The sequence below is a fragment of the Callorhinus ursinus genome, unplaced genomic scaffold, assembly GCF_003265705.2.
Source record: "Callorhinus ursinus isolate GAN/ISIS: 27379988/994484 unplaced genomic scaffold, GSC_fseal_2.0 scaffold2, whole genome shotgun sequence".
Taxonomy (NCBI): domain Eukaryota; kingdom Metazoa; phylum Chordata; class Mammalia; order Carnivora; family Otariidae; genus Callorhinus; species Callorhinus ursinus.
This window is the reverse complement of record NW_027397064.1, coordinates 48,486,377-48,505,163: the sequence shown is the minus strand read 5'-3', so window position 1 is coordinate 48,505,163 and position 18,787 is coordinate 48,486,377. Positions and strand designations below refer to the sequence as shown.

The 18,787-nt window shown below is 33.2% G+C and overlaps 1 protein-coding gene across 5 annotated transcripts in view; it reads right to left on the bottom strand.

Moving 5' to 3' along the window:
• Positions 1–18,787, bottom strand: part of NCKAP1 (NCK associated protein 1) — a 102,806-nt gene that overhangs the window by 44,282 nt on the left and 39,737 nt on the right. For all 5 annotated transcript variants that reach the window (XM_025849027.2, XM_073881621.1, XM_073881624.1 and 2 more), the window contains 8 exons: positions 18,330–18,378; positions 13,911–14,067; positions 11,458–11,514; positions 9,141–9,237; positions 8,552–8,658; positions 7,673–7,805; positions 5,164–5,245; positions 3,591–3,649 (listed from right to left, as the gene is read on the bottom strand). In XM_025849027.2, the coding sequence (XP_025704812.1) occupies positions 3,591–3,649; positions 5,164–5,245; positions 7,673–7,805; positions 8,552–8,658; positions 9,141–9,237; positions 11,458–11,514; positions 13,911–14,067; positions 18,330–18,378 (741 nt within the window). The remainder of the gene's footprint in view (positions 1–3,590; positions 3,650–5,163; positions 5,246–7,672; positions 7,806–8,551; positions 8,659–9,140; positions 9,238–11,457; positions 11,515–13,910; positions 14,068–18,329; positions 18,379–18,787) is intronic.

Genomic DNA, 18,787 nt, shown 5'->3' with positions numbered 1-18,787 from the left:
TGATACTTTCTCTATAAAATCATTATTAGCAATTCCAACTTGAAAAAAGCTTTCTCCCTTCTAAGAAAACTATAATTTATAATCATATTTTATCAGTGGCATCTTTTAAGTTAATCTTTTAAATTTTCAACTGCTATTTAATTTTTCATTATCTTTAATGCCTGTCTCCACAGCCAGATTTATAACATCCTTAAAAGAGGATCTGTACTCCTCTATAGATTATATAATACTACTCAATATTTTATCTCCTGTATCCTATGGTCTAGTCTGTAGGTGTGGAACCTTCACTGTTGACCTGTTCTTTATCCCCTATGCTAATGTTCTGGATTCTGGCTACTGCCTCACACCTTGCACTTCTACCCTTTCCAGACAAGACTTCTCTGGCTTAGCTGTATGTCCCATGTTTTCTTCCTCAGTATGCTCTGCCCCACTGTCACTAAAAATTTAAGAGTTATTACAGTTGAAAGTGACTGTATGTCCCAGTCATGATTATGAGCAATGTTATGGGTTAAACTGTGTCCACAAAAAAATATGTTAAAGTCATAGTACCCAGTATCTCAGAATGTGACCTTATTTGGAAACAGGGTCTTTACAGAGGCAATCAAATTAAAAATGAGGTCATTAGAGTAGACCCTAACCCAATATGATGGAAATCCTTATAAAAAAGGAAAAATTTGGACACAGAGATATGCAAAGGAGATTGTATGAAGAGAGACAGGGACAATGCCATTAGAGTGACTCATCTACAAGCCAAAACACATCAAAGATTGCCAGCAAATCACCAGAAGCTAGGAAAAAAAGCCTGGAACAGATTTCCCCTCATAGCCCTCAGAAGGAATCAACCCAGCTGAGACCCTGATTTAGGACTTCTAGCCTCCAGAACTATAAAATAATAAGTTTATGTTGTTTAAGCTATCAGCTTTGGTACTCTGCTATGGCAGCCCTAGCAAACTAATAAAAGCAAGAATAGAACACATGAAAGAATCAGATAGCAGGTGATATTCTTATAATTATCTCATAAAAATTTAGAAAAAACTTACAGAGGGATATATCAGTTCTACATTCTTAATGCTATACAAATGCTTTATATTCTGCCATATGACTAAATACAGCTAAATTCTCAAGTGAATCCTTCAAATGAGTAAGTTACTAATCCTGAAAGTATTTAATAAGGGTAAATTTGAAATGTATCTAAATCTCTAAAATTTTATGAACCCAAATGTTGATTTAGGCACTCTCACAAACTGACAGCAGGAGACAAATAGTTCAAGCTTTTTGACAATGAGTGACTTTCAAAATTTTAAATGTGTATATCCTGTGGCAGAGCAATTTCACTTTTATTTTTATTTTTATATGCTCTACTTCTATGTTGTTTCACAACTTTTGTAAAAATAAATGTTAATTTCTAAATTTTATTTTTAATAGGAAGAAAACAACCCATTATATATACATATTTAGTATTTTGGGGTGGTGATGTTTTAAGTGTTCTTCCCTGATTTCCCATTAACCAACTCTGCAACCTCAGGCAAGTTACCTAATACTTGTGGCTTCATTTATAAAATCATCTCCAAAAGTACACAACCACAGAACAAAGAACAAGAGCGAGAAAAATGCCTATGTATTTTGAGTTTGGAAGGAAAGAACCTAAGAGCAAAATTACCTCAGGGAACTAAACAGACTGCCAGAAAAGTATGCTCTTCCTAGGAGTCCTTCCTGAGACTGCGTTGATCTAAAAATCTCTTCCACCAACACATATTGGTTATATTTTCACTTTTTAACTAAACAAAAATTAACTTAAGTTGCAGAACCATGGGTGTATACAGTATAATTCCATTTATGGTTTGAACACCTAAAAGGATATAAACCACTTATTAAAAGTACTTCTGAGGTATGAAATTGGGAAAAGTACAAACTTTCATATTCTACTTTATCTCTGGGTATTCTGATATCTTATAATGAGAACATACTATTATTATTTTAAAATATACATATTTTTGGGCGCCTGGGTGGCTCAGTTGGTTAAGCAACTGCCTTTGGCACGGGTCATGATCCTGGAGTCCCGGGATCGAGTCCCGCATCGGGCTCCCTGCTCAGCGGGGAGTCTGCTTCACCCTCTGACCCTCTCCCCTCTCATGCTCTTTCTCACACACACTCTCTCTCTAAAATAAATAAAATCTTTAAAAAAAAATACATATTTTTAAAATATTCCGTTACTGAAAAAACTAGGCCACAGTTTTCACATAATTACTAGAAGTACTTACATGGCAATTAAATTTCATCATGAAATTTAGTTATGCAAAGATTTTAAGCTTGAGTTTTAAAAGCCCTTAAAAACTATTTATGTGAGTTATATATTAAATGAAAACTTTTAAAGTCTAACACCAATTATTTGTGCATTTCAGAAAAATGAAGCTTTTGGCACTACATCAGGGGACAGTAAACTACAGCCTGTGAGCTGGATGCCTGTTCTTGCTCTTTTCTAAAGAACACATCTAGATCGCTAACAAGCACATGAAAAGGTGCTCGACATCATTAATCATCAGGGAAATGCAAATCAAAACCACAATGAGATGTCACCTCACCTCTGTTAAGCTATTAACAAAAACACAAGGCAAAAATGTGGAGAAAAGGGAACCTTCATGTACTCTTGGTGGGAATGTAAATGGATGCAGCCACTATGGAAAACAGTATGGAGACTCCTCAAAAAAATTAGAACTACCATATGGTCCAATAATTCCATTTCTAGATATTTATCTGAAGGAAATGAAAACATTCACTCAAAAAGTTATCTACAAACCCAAGTTCATATACAGCACTATTTACAGCAGCCAAGACACGGAAATGGCCTAAGTGGAAACTGATGGATAAACAGATGAAGAAATGGTGGTGTAAATACACACACACACACACACACACACACACACACACACGGGAATATTATTCAACAAAAGAATGGAGTAATCCTGCCACATGTGACAACATGGGTGGATCCTGAAGGCATTATGCTAAGTGAATTAAGTCAGACACAGAAAGTCAAAGACCAAATGAACTCACTTATATGTGGAATTTTTAAAAATTACAAAAACTTAAAACTAAATGTATAGTAGACAACAGACTGCTGGTTGCCAGAGGTGGGGAGCCAGAGTTGGGCAATATGGCTGAGGGTAACAAAAAGTATAGACTTCCAGTTATAAAATAAGTAAGTCCTGGAGATGTCACGTACAGCATGATGATTATATCAGTAAAACTGTATTGCATAATTCAAAGTTGATAAGAAAGTAGATCTTAAAAGTTCTCATAAGAAAATAAATTCCTAACTATGTGTGGTGATGGATGTTAACTAGACTTATGATCATGTTGCAATATGTATGAATGATCACTGTGTTGTAAACCTGAAACTAATAAAATGTTGTATGTTGATTATATCTTAAAAAAAACTATTTCTTTTATGAGGTAAAAACTATAATTAGTTATACAAAACTAGTCTTTCAACAGGTATACAACAATGAATTTTTTTTATTAGTGTTTTCATGTTAGCTAAAATATTCAATACCCAAACAGAATGACAATGAAAATTAAGTTATTCTTACCTGTAATCTAAACCAATCTAATCTCATTCCTCTGAAATCAAATACTTCCCCATCTTCAACTACAATAACAGAAAAAATATTACAAAGCAAATTAATGTTTCACAAATATGTAATCACAGTTTTAAAATTTAACATCTAAGACAATTCCACTTATGGCCATGTACACAAAAGAATTAAAAGCAGTCTTAAAAGAGGTATTTGTACACCATGTTCACAGCGGCATTAATCACAACAGCCAAAAGGCAGAAGCAACCCAAATGTCTATCAACAGAGGAATAGATGAATGAAATGTGGTACATTATTCAGCCTTTAAAAGGAAGGAAACTCTGACACATGCTATAGTGTGGCTGAACCTTGAGGACATTATGCTAGTGAAATAAGTCAGTGACAGAAAGACAAATACTGCATGATCCCACTTATGAGGTACCTGGAGTAGTCAAACTCACAGAACCAGAAAGTAGAATGGTAGATGTCAGGGGCGAGGGGTTATCAGGAGTTGCTCTTTAATAGCTATGGAGTTTCAATTTTCAAGATGGCAAAGTTCTGGAGATTGGTTGCACAGCTATGTGAATATACTAAACACTATTAAACTGTACACTTAAAAAAACAAATATAACTGAACAGCTAATACAGTGAAGTCATTCTCAAATCCTTTAAAGATGTTGATATAAGGAGGGAGTTATGCTAAGAGATGTGTAAAGTACAGACTTTCTCTCCTAAACTTTCTCAGTGTGCTTACATGCCAATTTTGAAGAAGCTGGAATAGAACTTGAGAAATCCTGTAAACAGCAGCTTTGGACAGTATGAAGCTCCTCAAAGTAACTCTTTATAAACCAAGTATCACTAGGCAACTTTACAAAAGTTTCACTACTTAAGTGTGATAAAGATTGATTAAACTAAAATGTATTTATTACTCAGAAATTTTCAAGGCTTTGGATATCTTTTACTTAAGGATTACAACACTAAGACATCATACTAATCTGTTAGATGGAAGTATTCAAATAATGAAGAGGCAGTCAAGTATACAACATTAACACTGGGACTGTCAGACCTGTACTTAAAAAAATCCCTACACTAGTACTTAATACCTGTTAGAGCTTGGGCAAATAACTGAGAGGTTAACTCTCAAACCTTGAGTTTCCAAATCTACCAAATAAAAGTATAAACAGCTTTCTAAAATTCATGTGAATTAAATAGGATAATATGGAACTGCCTGGCACTTTTTAAAACATAATTTTATCAGTGGTACCAACTACTGTCATAGGTGATGCTTGGACCACATATATATATACTTATGTTTTGTTTTGTTTTGTTTTTAATTACAAAATGCCTTTCTTCCCCCTGCTGAATAGTAAGAAATTTCAAGCTATAATTCTCATTATTTTTATAAATATCATCACACACCCATTTTGGCAACTTTTGCTTCAGAGAGAACAAAGCTAAGACAAAAGAGAACAGAGTAAATGTGTCTAAAATAAATGAGTCTAAAAAAATTAACTGTTAAATCCCCTCCTTAATAATCAAATTTGAAAATCTAATTAGGAGAAAATATGTTTTTATTTGGAAGACTTACCTTGTTTTACACTCAGGGAAGTCATAGTGTTAACAAAAGAGGACATGATGATCGATTCATCTTCAGGGCACACAGAAAGATTCTGAAAAAAAGAAACAAAAAATAATGTTAAAAACATCTAACTGGGGAAACAATTCATAGGTCCATCAAGTGGTGGATGAATAAACAAGTTGGTATATCCATACTGTGGAATATTTTTCAGCCTTAAACAGGAATGAAATGATACACACATTAACATAGATGAATCTCAAAAACACTATGCTAATTGAAAGAAATCATAAACAATAGATTATACAGTATATGATTCCATTTATATGAGAAAAAATGTTTTTAAAGGCAAAAGTGACAAAAAGCAGATGAATGGTTGCCCAGGGTTTAGAGAGATTATCAATTATAAAGGTACACAAGAAAACTTTTAAGTGGGGCGCCTGGGGGGCTCAGTCGTTAAGCGTCTGCCTTCAGCTCAGGTCATGGTCCCATGGGATCGAGCCCCATATTGGGCTCCCTGCTCAGCAGGAAGTCTGTTTCTCCCTCTCCCACTCCCCCTGCTTGTGTTCCCTCTCTCGCTGTGTCTCTAGCTGTCAAATAAAATAAATAAAATCTTTAAAAAAAAAAAAAAGAAAGAAAAGAAAACTTTTAAGTGTCAGAAACTTTCTATGTCTTGACTATAGTGGTAGTGACATGGATGTACAGTTGTCAAAATTCAAACAGTACACTGAAAACAGGTGACTTTTATTTTGTGTAAATTATATTTCAACAAAATTAGGACCAAAATATTCTTATGTCAGCTGAAAAACTGAATACCTTAAAAACTACATCTGAAGTTGTTGCTAAATAAGATATTTTTTAAAAAAGTGGATGCTTAGCTCACAAATAGCATAAATAATTTTTAAAACCTACACAGCAATGTGAACATACATAATTTCATTACACTGTACACTTAAAAATGGTTAGCATAGAGAATTATATGTTATGCATATTTCACCTCAATAAAAAAATTTAACACCTATTACAATGAACTATATTAAAAGGTTAATCTTAGTTCTAAATTTAAATCCTAGTAAATGGTTAAAAACACCAGGCATGTACTTTACAACAGAAGAGGGTATAAACAGCTCGGGCACTGGAGTTAAAGCCTGCACTCAAATACTGGCTGTATTACTCATGAACTCTAGGATACTGAGCAAGTTATGTAAATTCTTTTTTCTTCAACATATGGTAACTATACCCAACCTCATAGAATTGTGCATAGACGTAGTAAAATATACTATCAATAAATCTGAAAATTAATATTAGTATTACTGCTACTAATATTGTAATTCCAGAAAAACAAATAAAACTTTAATTTTCCTAGTATTGTTAAAATACAACTGATGTAAAAGACACCACAAGAGATGGAATGACTTAAAAATTTTAATATAATGTAACATAAATCTACAACATTTATTAATTAATATCTAACCAGCCACAGCAAGTTTCAAAATGACATGAAACCAGGAGTCTAGTTTATTTTTTAAATTGTGACAGCACAAAAGCCTCTGGTTTATCTGGTAAGTAGTAACTATTTAAATAAAAGTACAGCAAAGTAATAACATTTTAGGGATAAAATCAGCTCTTCTATTCCCATTTTTAAAGGGCATTCTAGACAGAAAGCATCTGAGCTCCATCTAGTGGATAAAGGAAAAAATACACCAGTTCGGGATAGTAACCTATGAGGTGTACATATAATTCAAGGTAAACAATTACATGAACAATTTTTTATTTTCTTATTCGCATTTTTTAGGTAGGTTTGGAAAAAAACAGGCTATCAGAGTATGGTTATTCCTCTGGAAAACCAGTAGTTTTAAAATATAGAGAATGCATGCTGTTCTTTGTATGTTAGTTTACTAGTAGTCTTTAGATATCTTGATTTTATAAAATGAAGCAAAAAAAAAAACATTTTCCTTACAGTTAGCTTATTTGGAATAAAGATAAATTTATATTAAGTGAAAAAGACTGAGTAAAGAAATTATAGAAACCAAAAAAAAGTAAGACTAAAAATCAGCAGAGGAAAATCCAAATTGAAAACAAAAACAGGACATTTAATCAAATTAGGACATCTAGATGAATTTTTTAAAAAAAATCTGGTCACCTTCTAACATACTTTGCCAAAAGATTTATCTTCTAATTTTCCTCCTCTAAAACTTGGCTAAATCAGATTTATGGCTATCCTCCTCTTTTGCAAGGCCCTCTATAATTTGGTCTGTATATCTCCACCCCCAAAATAAAGAATTATTCCCTGCATTCACTCTGAACTGTGTACATAATTAAGCATAACAACTATTACACTCAACTACAACTAAGTGTTTTCTCCCCTCTAGATGATGATCCCCTTGACAAGATATGACAATGACTTACTTATACTAGTATCTCCACCACTTGGCACTAGATTATACTGAGCAAACAAATCAGTTACTAGAAAGGAGGGAAGGAAGGAACAACAGAGAGAATAGCATGATACAGTTTTTACCTGCACAAGTTCATTGAGAACAACAGCATCAAAGCCAGAAAGGTACTGCACATAATACCTCTGCATTACAGGTCCATATTTCCTTACATGTGCTCTAAGCTCTTCCATGTAAAATATTAATTCAGCAATGTGCCTTTTTAAAAAATTCAAGAAAAGTATTTCAAAAAATAAATTCATCATTATCAAGGAAAATATAAAATGCCTTTGGTATTACTACAAGAAGTTTTTTTCCTTAGAAAAAGCACTGCTAAATATCATTTTATGTCAATTACTTTCTAAAGATATTTCCATGATAGAAAAAAATAAAACAGCGAAACAGCTATGACTAAAAAAGCTGATAAAGGAAAACCCAAAATGAAAATAAAATTAGGGTATCTCATAAATTACATCATTACAAAAAAAATCACAAACGAAAGAAGATTAAAGGATTAGGAATAAGACTTCTCTGTACGCTCTTATTTCTCTGCTTCATTTATCTAACTCCTATTCAAAAACTGTGGACTAAGATGATAGACATTTCAAATCACACACTTGGTTGCAACTCTACTTCATAAGGATTCTTATTTAAATTTTTGTGTAGTAAATCATCTTAAAAAATGAATTCCAAAGGAAATACCACTGGTTATAGCAAGAAAACAAGGAAGAATTTATGACCACCTAGAGTATTAGAAAGAAAACACTAAAAGCCCTAATATTAAGCTAAAGTAGACTCTGCATTCTAATTCGTATCATCTAATGATATATTACAAATATTCCTTTATTATGAAATATGCAAAGCCCTTAAAAAGGTCTGTCAAAATAATTTACTTCAAGTTCCCAAGTTCCACATCTCATACATCAAAATAATAAAAAATAACTTTCTAAATGTTGCTAACTTACTTGTCTATAAAGTCATCTGCACTCTTCTTTGGCATGTTATCTGCATGACGAAGTAGCCAGATAATTTCATCACGGGCAAACGATAGTGCCATAAAAACAAAAAGTGCCTAATTAAAAAAAATAAACAACATTGCTTATTCTCATGCCAAGATTATAAGTAAAACCTATTCATAATCTTTCTCTAAGTGAAAGGTCACCGGCAAGAACTGTTAGAATCAAGTTCAAAAGACAAAAATGAAAACACAAAAGAAAACTTGGAGATAGTATCAAGAAAGGTACACGTGTAAGTAAGAAGTGAGAAAAATGGAGGAAGGTGTGATGTATGAGTGTCAAGTAAGTAAACTCATTCTCAGTTAAATATGTTTTAGTAAAATTTCAAACTTTAGTACAATTTCCCATTCCCAATACTAAAACAAAATTTTAGTAAAATTTCAAACTTTAGTACAATTTCCCATAGAAAGTATTTTTTTAATTTTAATATGGCACACCTATAGTTAAGAAATTAAATCAAATTTTAGTAAAATTTCACACAGAAGTTTTAATTTTAATATGGCACAGCTGTAGTTAAAGCAAGAATTAAATCAATTACCTTCGGACCTAGCAAGCCCGGTTGATCAGAGAGGACAGTAGCCAATTCTTTCAGTGCAGACCTTAAAAATTTGCGTCTTTCTCTGTGCATTGAACCACTACAGGGAAAGACATCATTATAATTTATGTTTCCACTAAAATTGTTATTGGCAATTAAATAACATCATTTCAGGTCAATTTCCAAAGTTTTTTTAGAAAGAAGTCCCTACAAATATCTTCTATGGTATGTCACGTCATTAAACGACTTTCCAATCTTACCTTTATCCTTGTCTTTATGCTGTTTTTATAACCATGTTTATTCTGTTACTCTCCACCTATCAAAATGCTACCCAAACTTCAGGACCAGTCCTTCAAAAAGCAGTTCCCAATATCCAGATGTCCATTTCTAAATAATTTCTGCAACTTTAATACCATTTAGTTTAGCACTTTATAAACTAGACTGCGAAATCCTTGAAAGCAAGCAATGTTCTACTATGTATATACATTTCTGTCACCCCCACAAAAAAATCAATGAACACGTTAATAAATATCTGATAATCCATATCCAGTTTATTAAGTACATTCCTATTAAATATGTAAGACTGACTAAACAAGAGCTATATACAAGAAAGACATTAGGATGAGATCACTTGGCACTCTTGTTCAAAAACAAAGATGAGGAAAGGAAAAGACAATTATAAATATTCATTACTAGGTATTTTTTAAATGAAATGCAAATTTTTAAGAAGAATTACTCTCACATATTAACATGGAAAAAAAATCACAGAATGTTTTAAGTATTCCAACTTCTCACACTATGTAAAATATACAGTCCCAATTTTAGGTTTTAAGATTTTGATAGGTACAAAAAATGGCACCACCACCACCACCTCCCCTCACACACAATATATATATATATAGGCCAAAAAAACAAGTGTAAGGGATATAGAATACCAGAAATTTGGTCGGGACACAGATTAGTTTTAGAAGACTCTGATTAAAATCCAACCTCTGCCTAGTGACCTTAGGTTTCACCTCTCTTAGTTTTAGCCTCTTATCTATAAAACAGGGATGATGATACCTGCCTCAAAAGATACATCTTTCATAATGGCTGATACACAGTACTTTTACAATGTTAGGTTAATTCCAATGATAAGCTCTTTTTTATCTGACAATAATAAAGTCATCCTGTGCAATTACTAAGAAGAAAGGGGCCAAAGGGGACTATTTTACTACACAGAGTTGCTACAGGTGCCTATGGTGTTGTAAATATAGAGAGAAAATGTCTATAAAGTACTAAGCCTGGATTACGGGAATGAGGAATTCCTATGAAAAATTACTACTGCTTACCACTTATGATTACTTTATATAACAAATAAAGGGGGGGAAATGCCTTACCTTTAAAAGTTTCATAAAAGATAGCTATGACACCATATATATGCTTACAACAGGGTCTATCCAATGAAGAAGTGATACTCATTTGTATTTCTGTATGTCAAGAAAGGACTTCTAACACATTCCAAAGTATGTTATTTATACTAGAAAATAACTTTTAATAATATAAGCATTTCATTAGGGTGAAAAAATATGCATGAGAAAATGATACAGCACTGACAGCAATGAATAAAGATGGTTTAAAAAAGTCCCAACACCCATCCCATAGCCTAAACCTAAATTCTAAAACTTGCCGTTTTATATTTTCATCAATGGCAATGGTGCATTATCTTCTCTCTTGCTTATAGAAATACAGATGGATCAAATAATATTACTTCTACCTAAGCTCAGTAGAGAAAATATTCTACACAAGTATACCACCTGTAACAATTAAGCTGAAATATCAAATTATTTATAATTCATGATAAAATTGAAAAGTTGTTCAAAGATCTTAAATATACTAACTTTTAAGTTATTCTATATACTTACTAATATATAATATTTACTACAATTCAGGAAAGGCATACTTTGAAAAGTAAATACTATTTAGGAGAGTGTGAAGATATGTCAAATTTTCATGAAATAGTACAAAAATCATCACAACTTGGAAAGTATTGGCACAAAAGCATAGTAATGGTAAAAGACTTGAATGATACCTAAAATAAAAGACCTTTGTATGGTACTTCCTTAGAGCACTTTTATCAACACTTCAAAAATATTTAAGATCTGTCTACACTAACTTGAAGCTTAGCAGATACTGAGGATATTTGCTTATTTTTCATTGATTTAAAGTCTCTCACTTCTATCACATCTGGCACATGTTAACCTGCAATCACTTCAACAAAATTATTCTTTAAGAAATTCTTTTTGATTTTAAGTTCCACATAAAAGACAGAACTACTTACGCATGTGACACAGCTGCCTCTTTGCATTCTCTTATGTCATTAATACGCTTATTATAGCTACGTGGAAAAAAAAATTTAGAACCATGTTAATCTTAATTTCATCGGTAACAGTCTAAACAAATCAGCCAAACACTAAAAGTCAATTAAAAATTACTATTAGCGGCAAGAAAAACTGGCCCTCAAACTAAAAATGCATGTAAGAAATCCACGCACCTCCTTTCCTGGTACCTTACAGTACCCAGTAAAGTCTTCTTAGAAAAATATATCTCATATTATATTAAATCTCACAAAAAAATTAAAGCTCACTATGTAGATCTTGATAAAATACACTTCATTAAGCCCCCACGGAGTCATTAAAATTATACTTCCAATGTAATTAATAGTGGTTTCCCAAAATCCAAAGTAATAACAAAGCTATTACTTCTGATTTTTAAGCTATCTCATAAAAAAAAAATTCTGAAAGAACATACACTATTGAGCAACACTAGTGAATGTTTGCAGATAGGGGTTTTGTGGTAGTAAAAACTGGGGCAGGAAAGCATATTGACTACTTTAAAAGAAACAGGACACCAACATCAAAAGTTTAAAGGTAACATTTGAAAAATAAATGCTTATAATAAATACATTATTTTCATAAATACTACATACAAAAACTCAAAATTTCTAAAATGTTAAAACTATCTTCCTGACAATCTGACTAAAACCAGTTATACTAAGAACTCCAACTTCTATATTAAATACTCTAAGATTTATGTGTTCTTTGAGCAAATGTCCAAAATACATTAATTCTGTAATCACTGTCCTTTATAATTAATAAGCTTTCATACTTAACGATCTGATGTGTAACTACTGGAAGTCATATTTTAAATTGATCACTCATAATTTAATAAAAATTAAGACTTCTCAACTTCAAATATGAAGATTCTTAAATGGTAAATTTATCATTAGAAAAGCATAACCAAAAAAAAGAAAAGTGTTAACATTAAGACAATCGGTCTCATGGTGTCATTAAGCTTATGTGTACCATGCATAAATTCGCTCAATATATAGACTACCTGGTTCTAAATGCTTACATATATTTAAATATGATTCCACAGAGAAGCTATCAATATGCTAAAACAAAATACAAGTTTCATGATTCTCAATCTGAATCAACTAGAAAATGAAAATCAATTAGAAAGTATCCCATATGACATAGGATATTTCCAGGTACTCCACCACCTAAAATAAAAGCCAAATAAGAGCTGGAAAGTACATAGGGCACCAGACCTCATTTTATGACTGAGAAACTACATATGAGAATGTCAGAAACACCCACGGTGACAGAAATCAGAACAGTGGTCACCTGATCAAGGGCCTGGGAAGTGGGAGATCAGGGGTGGCAGTACTGACCAAAAGGGGCACAAATCAATTTTCTGGGAATAATGGAAATGTTCTCTATCTTGACTAGGTGATCACCTAGAGTATTCATATACAAAGTTGTAGACACCTAAAATTTATGCATTTTTCTGTCTGTAAATTTTACTTCAAAAATCACTAGGGAAAAGAGGGCAGATTCCTTTAGCCTCTTCAAGATACAGATATAGGAAATACAAGTTAGGGATGATGTCCAGGAACTTGTAATTCTTACACATACTAAAATTTGAGGCTTAAGTTGGTAGGTTAAACAGATCTTTATCTTTTAATAACTAACAGATGCTTCATCTCAATTTCATCAAGACATTTCTAAATTGGATAAGAAATAAATGTAGGTAAACTTCATTTCTATCTGAAGCTAAGAAGCCAAAATAATTATTCAACATTTTCAGGTACAGGGGAGCCCCAGAATATTTTAGATGCTCCTAATTTCAAAAGATTTCAAAATTGCTACCAAGTCTGAGTTCAACCTGTTTTATATACTGTCTATAGAACCTCATGTGGAAAGAAATGCAGGCATTAAAAATTTCAAGGAAACAAATTTGTATGAACCGCTTGCTTTACAGGGAATGAATATACATTAGTCACCTGTAACACCTTATTATAAGGAAACATGATTTCTTATGTGCAGCGGTCTGACTTCTGGAATTGTTATAACTAATTTAAAGAGCTTTTGATTGATTCACATACTTTTAAATAGCACTTACAAAAATGTCAAAACTCTAAAATGTATATGGTACTTTTAGCAATACTTATGTCTAAATCCATATGATGATTTACAAAAGAGGACACATCTTTATCATAGAATACAATTTTTGAAAGGGCAGAAACACTAGATACTTTATGAAGTTACCTATAAAAAATATGAATACTACCATATCAGGATGACTGTTAAAAACAACTTACTATGGCCAGTAAGATAATACAGGTGATATCTTCTTGCATGACATGACCTTTCTCTATCAACAAACTTCAATAAAGATAATCCACTCACTACCCTTCTCCAAAAAAAGACAAGATAAATGAAAATGTCATACCCTCGTATGTTTACAAATAAGTCTTCTGCAGCTTTGTGAATGTGGAAAACTTCATCCCGGAAGAGAGAGAGGCAAGAACTACTTTGAAGAGCTAGCTTCCAAAGGTTCAATGCTGTTGCATCAGTATTTAGAATCCCATGGCACAAAATGAAGCCAACTTTAAAAAAACATAAATAAATACAAATATAAAAGTATTCCAAAATTAAATTCTTTCAGTTACAAAGTAGCTTTCAAAATTTTCAGAAATATAATCACTATGAGAAAAAGAAATGCTGCTTGCTTCTGGGTTGTGTAAGAAGTCATTTTAATAAATGAGTAAAAGACATTTTCAAAAATCTTTATATTTTAAGCCAAAGATCAGAAGTTACTAATTAACACATAATACAGTAATCATTACAACTGTTAAAATAACTGAAAAGACTAATCTACCTTTCTAAATCACCAGAAGAAATGTAATAGCATCTTGCATTTTCATAGCAATGCACAGTTTACCAAGTAAGTTTTCACGTATATTATCTCACATAATTCTGTGGAGTAGATAAAACAGATGGTATCCTTCTCTTTTACAGTTGAAGAAATGAAGGTTCAATGACTTACCTAAAGTTATACCATTAACATGTCAGAGCTAGAGTTAGCCTCAAGTATTTACCCTTAAAGCCTAAGATTCTTTCAATATATTATGCTGCTCTCTAGTATATGAATTCAGACCTTTCATCTTTTGTTATCTACTTTGGAAATCTTACACAAATGTATAATCATATATATGTTTGTGGATGCCCTCTCTAGCCCTGTATACTAGGCCACAAAACCTCATCTGTCATTCATTCAACATTTACTCAGTGCCTTCTATACACAAGGTACTGTAATGGGCCAGTTAAAAACCAATCCTATTTCCTGTGAAATTTCCCTAGGATTCTCAGTAGTCACTCCCACCTCTAAACTCCTGAATCATTAATATACAATTTGCCATTTATCTTTTTATTCTTAGCTCAACCTTCTTTTAACAGGGCCACTACTGGGGTGCCTGGGTGGCTCAGTCATTAAGCACCTGACTTCAGCTCAGGTCATGATTCTAGGGTCCTGGGATTGAGCCCCACATCGGACTCCCTGCTCCGCGGGAAGCCTGCTTCTCCCTCTCCCACTCCCCCTGCTTGTGTTCCCTCTCTCGCTCTCTCTCTCTCTGTCAAATAAATTAAAATCTTTGAGGAAAAAAAAACAAAACAGGGCCACTACACAAGTTAACTTTTTAAGTTAAGTAGGCATATATTGTGGAGTCATATGTACAGAAGTGTATTTAACTTTCTTAAATTTCCTGAAACACATTAAAGTATTTTTAATGCAACAGGACCCCTAAACACAAGCCAATTATACAATCTGGTACACAAGCAAAGAAATAGAATACATGTACAGAAATTTAAAGAATCCTCAAGAGAAATTGTAAAAGATTCTTGCCTTATATAATGACTTTTTACCCTAAACCCCTGAGTAAAAAGAGATTTCACTTAGTGTCTTATACCTTGTTGAATACTTCGATTCACAAAATTGCTGCTGACAATAAAAGGTTTCTCTAAAAATATTAGCAGTTATATTATGGGTTACCATATGTTTTATTTTTTTAAGATATGGATTACCTTTGAATTTAGTATATCCATTTGTTTATGATAGAATCAAAAAAGGTAATGTAATTTAAATTCAATTGCCCAAGATTAGGATGGTTTATTAAATCACACATTACCCTCCTTTCCCCACCAACGTCCCATTAAAAGGACAGAAAAAAATTTAAGCCACAAAAATGCTGGAGAACAAGATAAAAAAACCAATACTAGACAAGAAAGTTAAGAGAAAATCTTTTAAGATAGAAAGTAGGTAGAACTCAACTATCAATTTAAAAACGGACTGGAGGGCGCCTGGGTGGCTCAGTTGGTTAGGCAACTGCCTTTGGCTCAGGTCATGATCCTGGAGTCCTGGGATCGAGTCCCACATCGGGCTCCCTGCTCGGCGGGGAGTCTGCTTCTCCCTCTGACCCTTTTCCCTCTCCTGCTCTCTCTCTCTCATTCTCTCTCTCAAATAAATAAAATAAAATAAAATAAATAAAAAATAATAAAAACGGACAGGAATTAGTAACCCAAAACTCCAGAGATGAAAAGAGATCTTTCCCAAGGAGTCCTCTGAGTCCAACCAATATAGCAAGAATAGACCCTGAAAAGAATATCAGGATAAGTTATTTTATAATTGCATTGCAAATAGCTGGGTCTTCAACATTCCAGACTCTCAATAACTCTTGGCCCCAGACTATAACCTAGACCCATGATCCTTAAACTTTAGCTTGCATCAGAGCAACCGGGAAGGCTTATGATTTTTTAAATCAGATTGCTAGGATCCATTCACAGTCTAATTCAGCAGGTCTAAGGTGGAGATCAAGATTCTGTGTATCTAACAAGTTCCTAGGTGATGCTGCTGACCCAGGGACCACACTTTGAACTAATCTAAAGCAAAGTGCTAAAGAAAGTAGACCACCTTCTACAGAAAAGTCCTACTATGAGTATAGAGGTCAAAAAGATAAGTACAGGGCGCCTGGGTGCCTCAGTCGTTAAGCGTCTGCCTTCAGCTCAGGTCATGATCCCAGGGTCCTGGGATCGAGTCCTGCATCGGGCTCCCTGCTCAGCGGGGAGCCTGCTTCTCCCTCTGCCTCTCTCTCTTATGAATAAATAAATAAAATCTTTAAAAAAAAAAAAAGATAAGTACAGAGTTTAAGGTAATTCTTAACCTCTGTTAACTCTACTCAAGGCTCAATTACATGAAAGCAGCAAAACTCAGAGTACATCACCTTCCTTACTTTGTCAAGTGTGGTCATTCCACATCTGTCTGCCTTCTCTATGTCCCTGTATCCCCAATTAGGGTAGCCTGCCTTCTGACCCACTTCCCTGCTCATCATACAAAGCCCTATAATCAGCTTTTCTGTACAGACTGGGGGAACTAGTGCTATTAACTCTAGATGTCACCCATGCCACCTAATTCTAATAATCACCTCTGTTCTACAGCCAAACTTCCATAAACATGAACAATCACGGATCACAATATATTTCAGCAAAATCAATACTTTGAAAGCTGTGTTTTGAGTCAACTAAGAGAAAGGATAAAAATCTTAACTATCATTATAGAAAATATAAGTATCACAAAACTAATCAATGTAAAAAATATAATTAATAAAAATGGCTAAGGAGGGGCACCTGGATGGTTCAGTCAGTTAAACATCCAACTCTTGATTTTGGCTCAGGTCATTATCTCAGGGTCCTGAGATCAAGCCTTGAGACAGGCTCCATGCTCAGCCCATCTGCTTGAGATTCTCTCTCTCTCTCTCCCTCTGCCCCCCACTCACCCACTTGCATGTGTGCAGACTCTAAATGAAGGAATGAATGAATAAATAAATAAATAAAATCTTTAAAAAAAAATGCTAAGGATAGGGAGTATAAGCTCTCTTTCATACTAGTAACAGTGCTATTCAAAGTGCCAGGGCATAATGAGATTAAGTAAAGAAAGAGAGTACTTAGAAACTTTTACAAAAATTTGACATTTATGAGTAGAAACCTAGTAATAATCTAATTGTTAGACTAAACTGAATCTAATAATTAAAAATGTAGGCTTTTACTTTCTGTCTTTATTACTTCATTTCTGGTAACTCTAGTAATTCACTTTTAGTTGTCAGTAGTTTAGTAATCCGTATTTTATGTAAGTATCAATCCAAAAAATTTAAAAAAAGAAAACTGAAGGCACTGTAGTTTGAGACATACTATAAGAAAAAGTCAACAAATACTACCTACCAGTTAATAAATCAAGATAAAAGAACTAGATGAAGTAAAAAAAAAAAAACTGCTCAAAATTATTCCCCTATGCCACTGGACTTCGGGGTTGTAGAAGTAATTGTATTATAGCAATTCTCATTCTTTATTGTATCTGTGGGTCATTATGTCTATTTCCCCTATAATTTGTGAACTTCTGAGGAGCACAACTAGTAATTTCATCCTCCATGTATACTGAACTGTCAACCACATACTGAAGTAAAGCAAAATCAAAAACCTTAGCTGAATAAACACAGTATTTTTAAAAATCATTAAAAACAAAACAAAAATGTAGTTTTGACAGCTACATTGAGAGGCAATATAACGTACCATGAGCCCTGGCATTAGCCTGGGTTCTTATTTGGTCTTTGTCACTTATTAGCTATGTGGAGTAAGCTTTAGATTCCTTATCTTCAAAACAGACTATCTATCCTGACAGGGTCAGTATGAGAACTGAATGAGATAAGGCACGGAGAAGGCTTATTAGCACAGTGCTTAGCACAGAAGTAATCCATGTTACCCATTATTTTTCTCTAAAACTTAAAACCTGAGAGGTAATTACAAAACTAATTTTACTTACAGATAATCCATTTTTCCATTGCATCCAAAGAGAGATATTCACAAGGCATCTTAAAAAGAGAAGATACAAATTTGTGATTAAAAGAAATTCTAAAAAACAAATCCTGTACTGAGTCACTCTCTTTCTCTTTCTCCTAAAAATTCTTACTACTCAATTCATGACTCAAATACCACCATGACGTATTTGAAAAGTTGGATAAAAGTTTTATAATTTATACTTAAATGTGCAGTCCATAAAGGAAAATGAGAGCTGGGCCCCTTTCACATTTACACTCCCTGAAACCTCCCTTAAAACAGTATTTTGCCAAATTGTCTTCAATCTGGTAAATGATAAACTTCCAAAAGTATATTCCAAATTTCCCAAGTCTATTTCAGAGTTTGTAATATTCCAAAGGATAATATTTTAATCAAGTTAAAAACGACTTATGTACATGAATGCTCACTGTCTCACCCAAATCA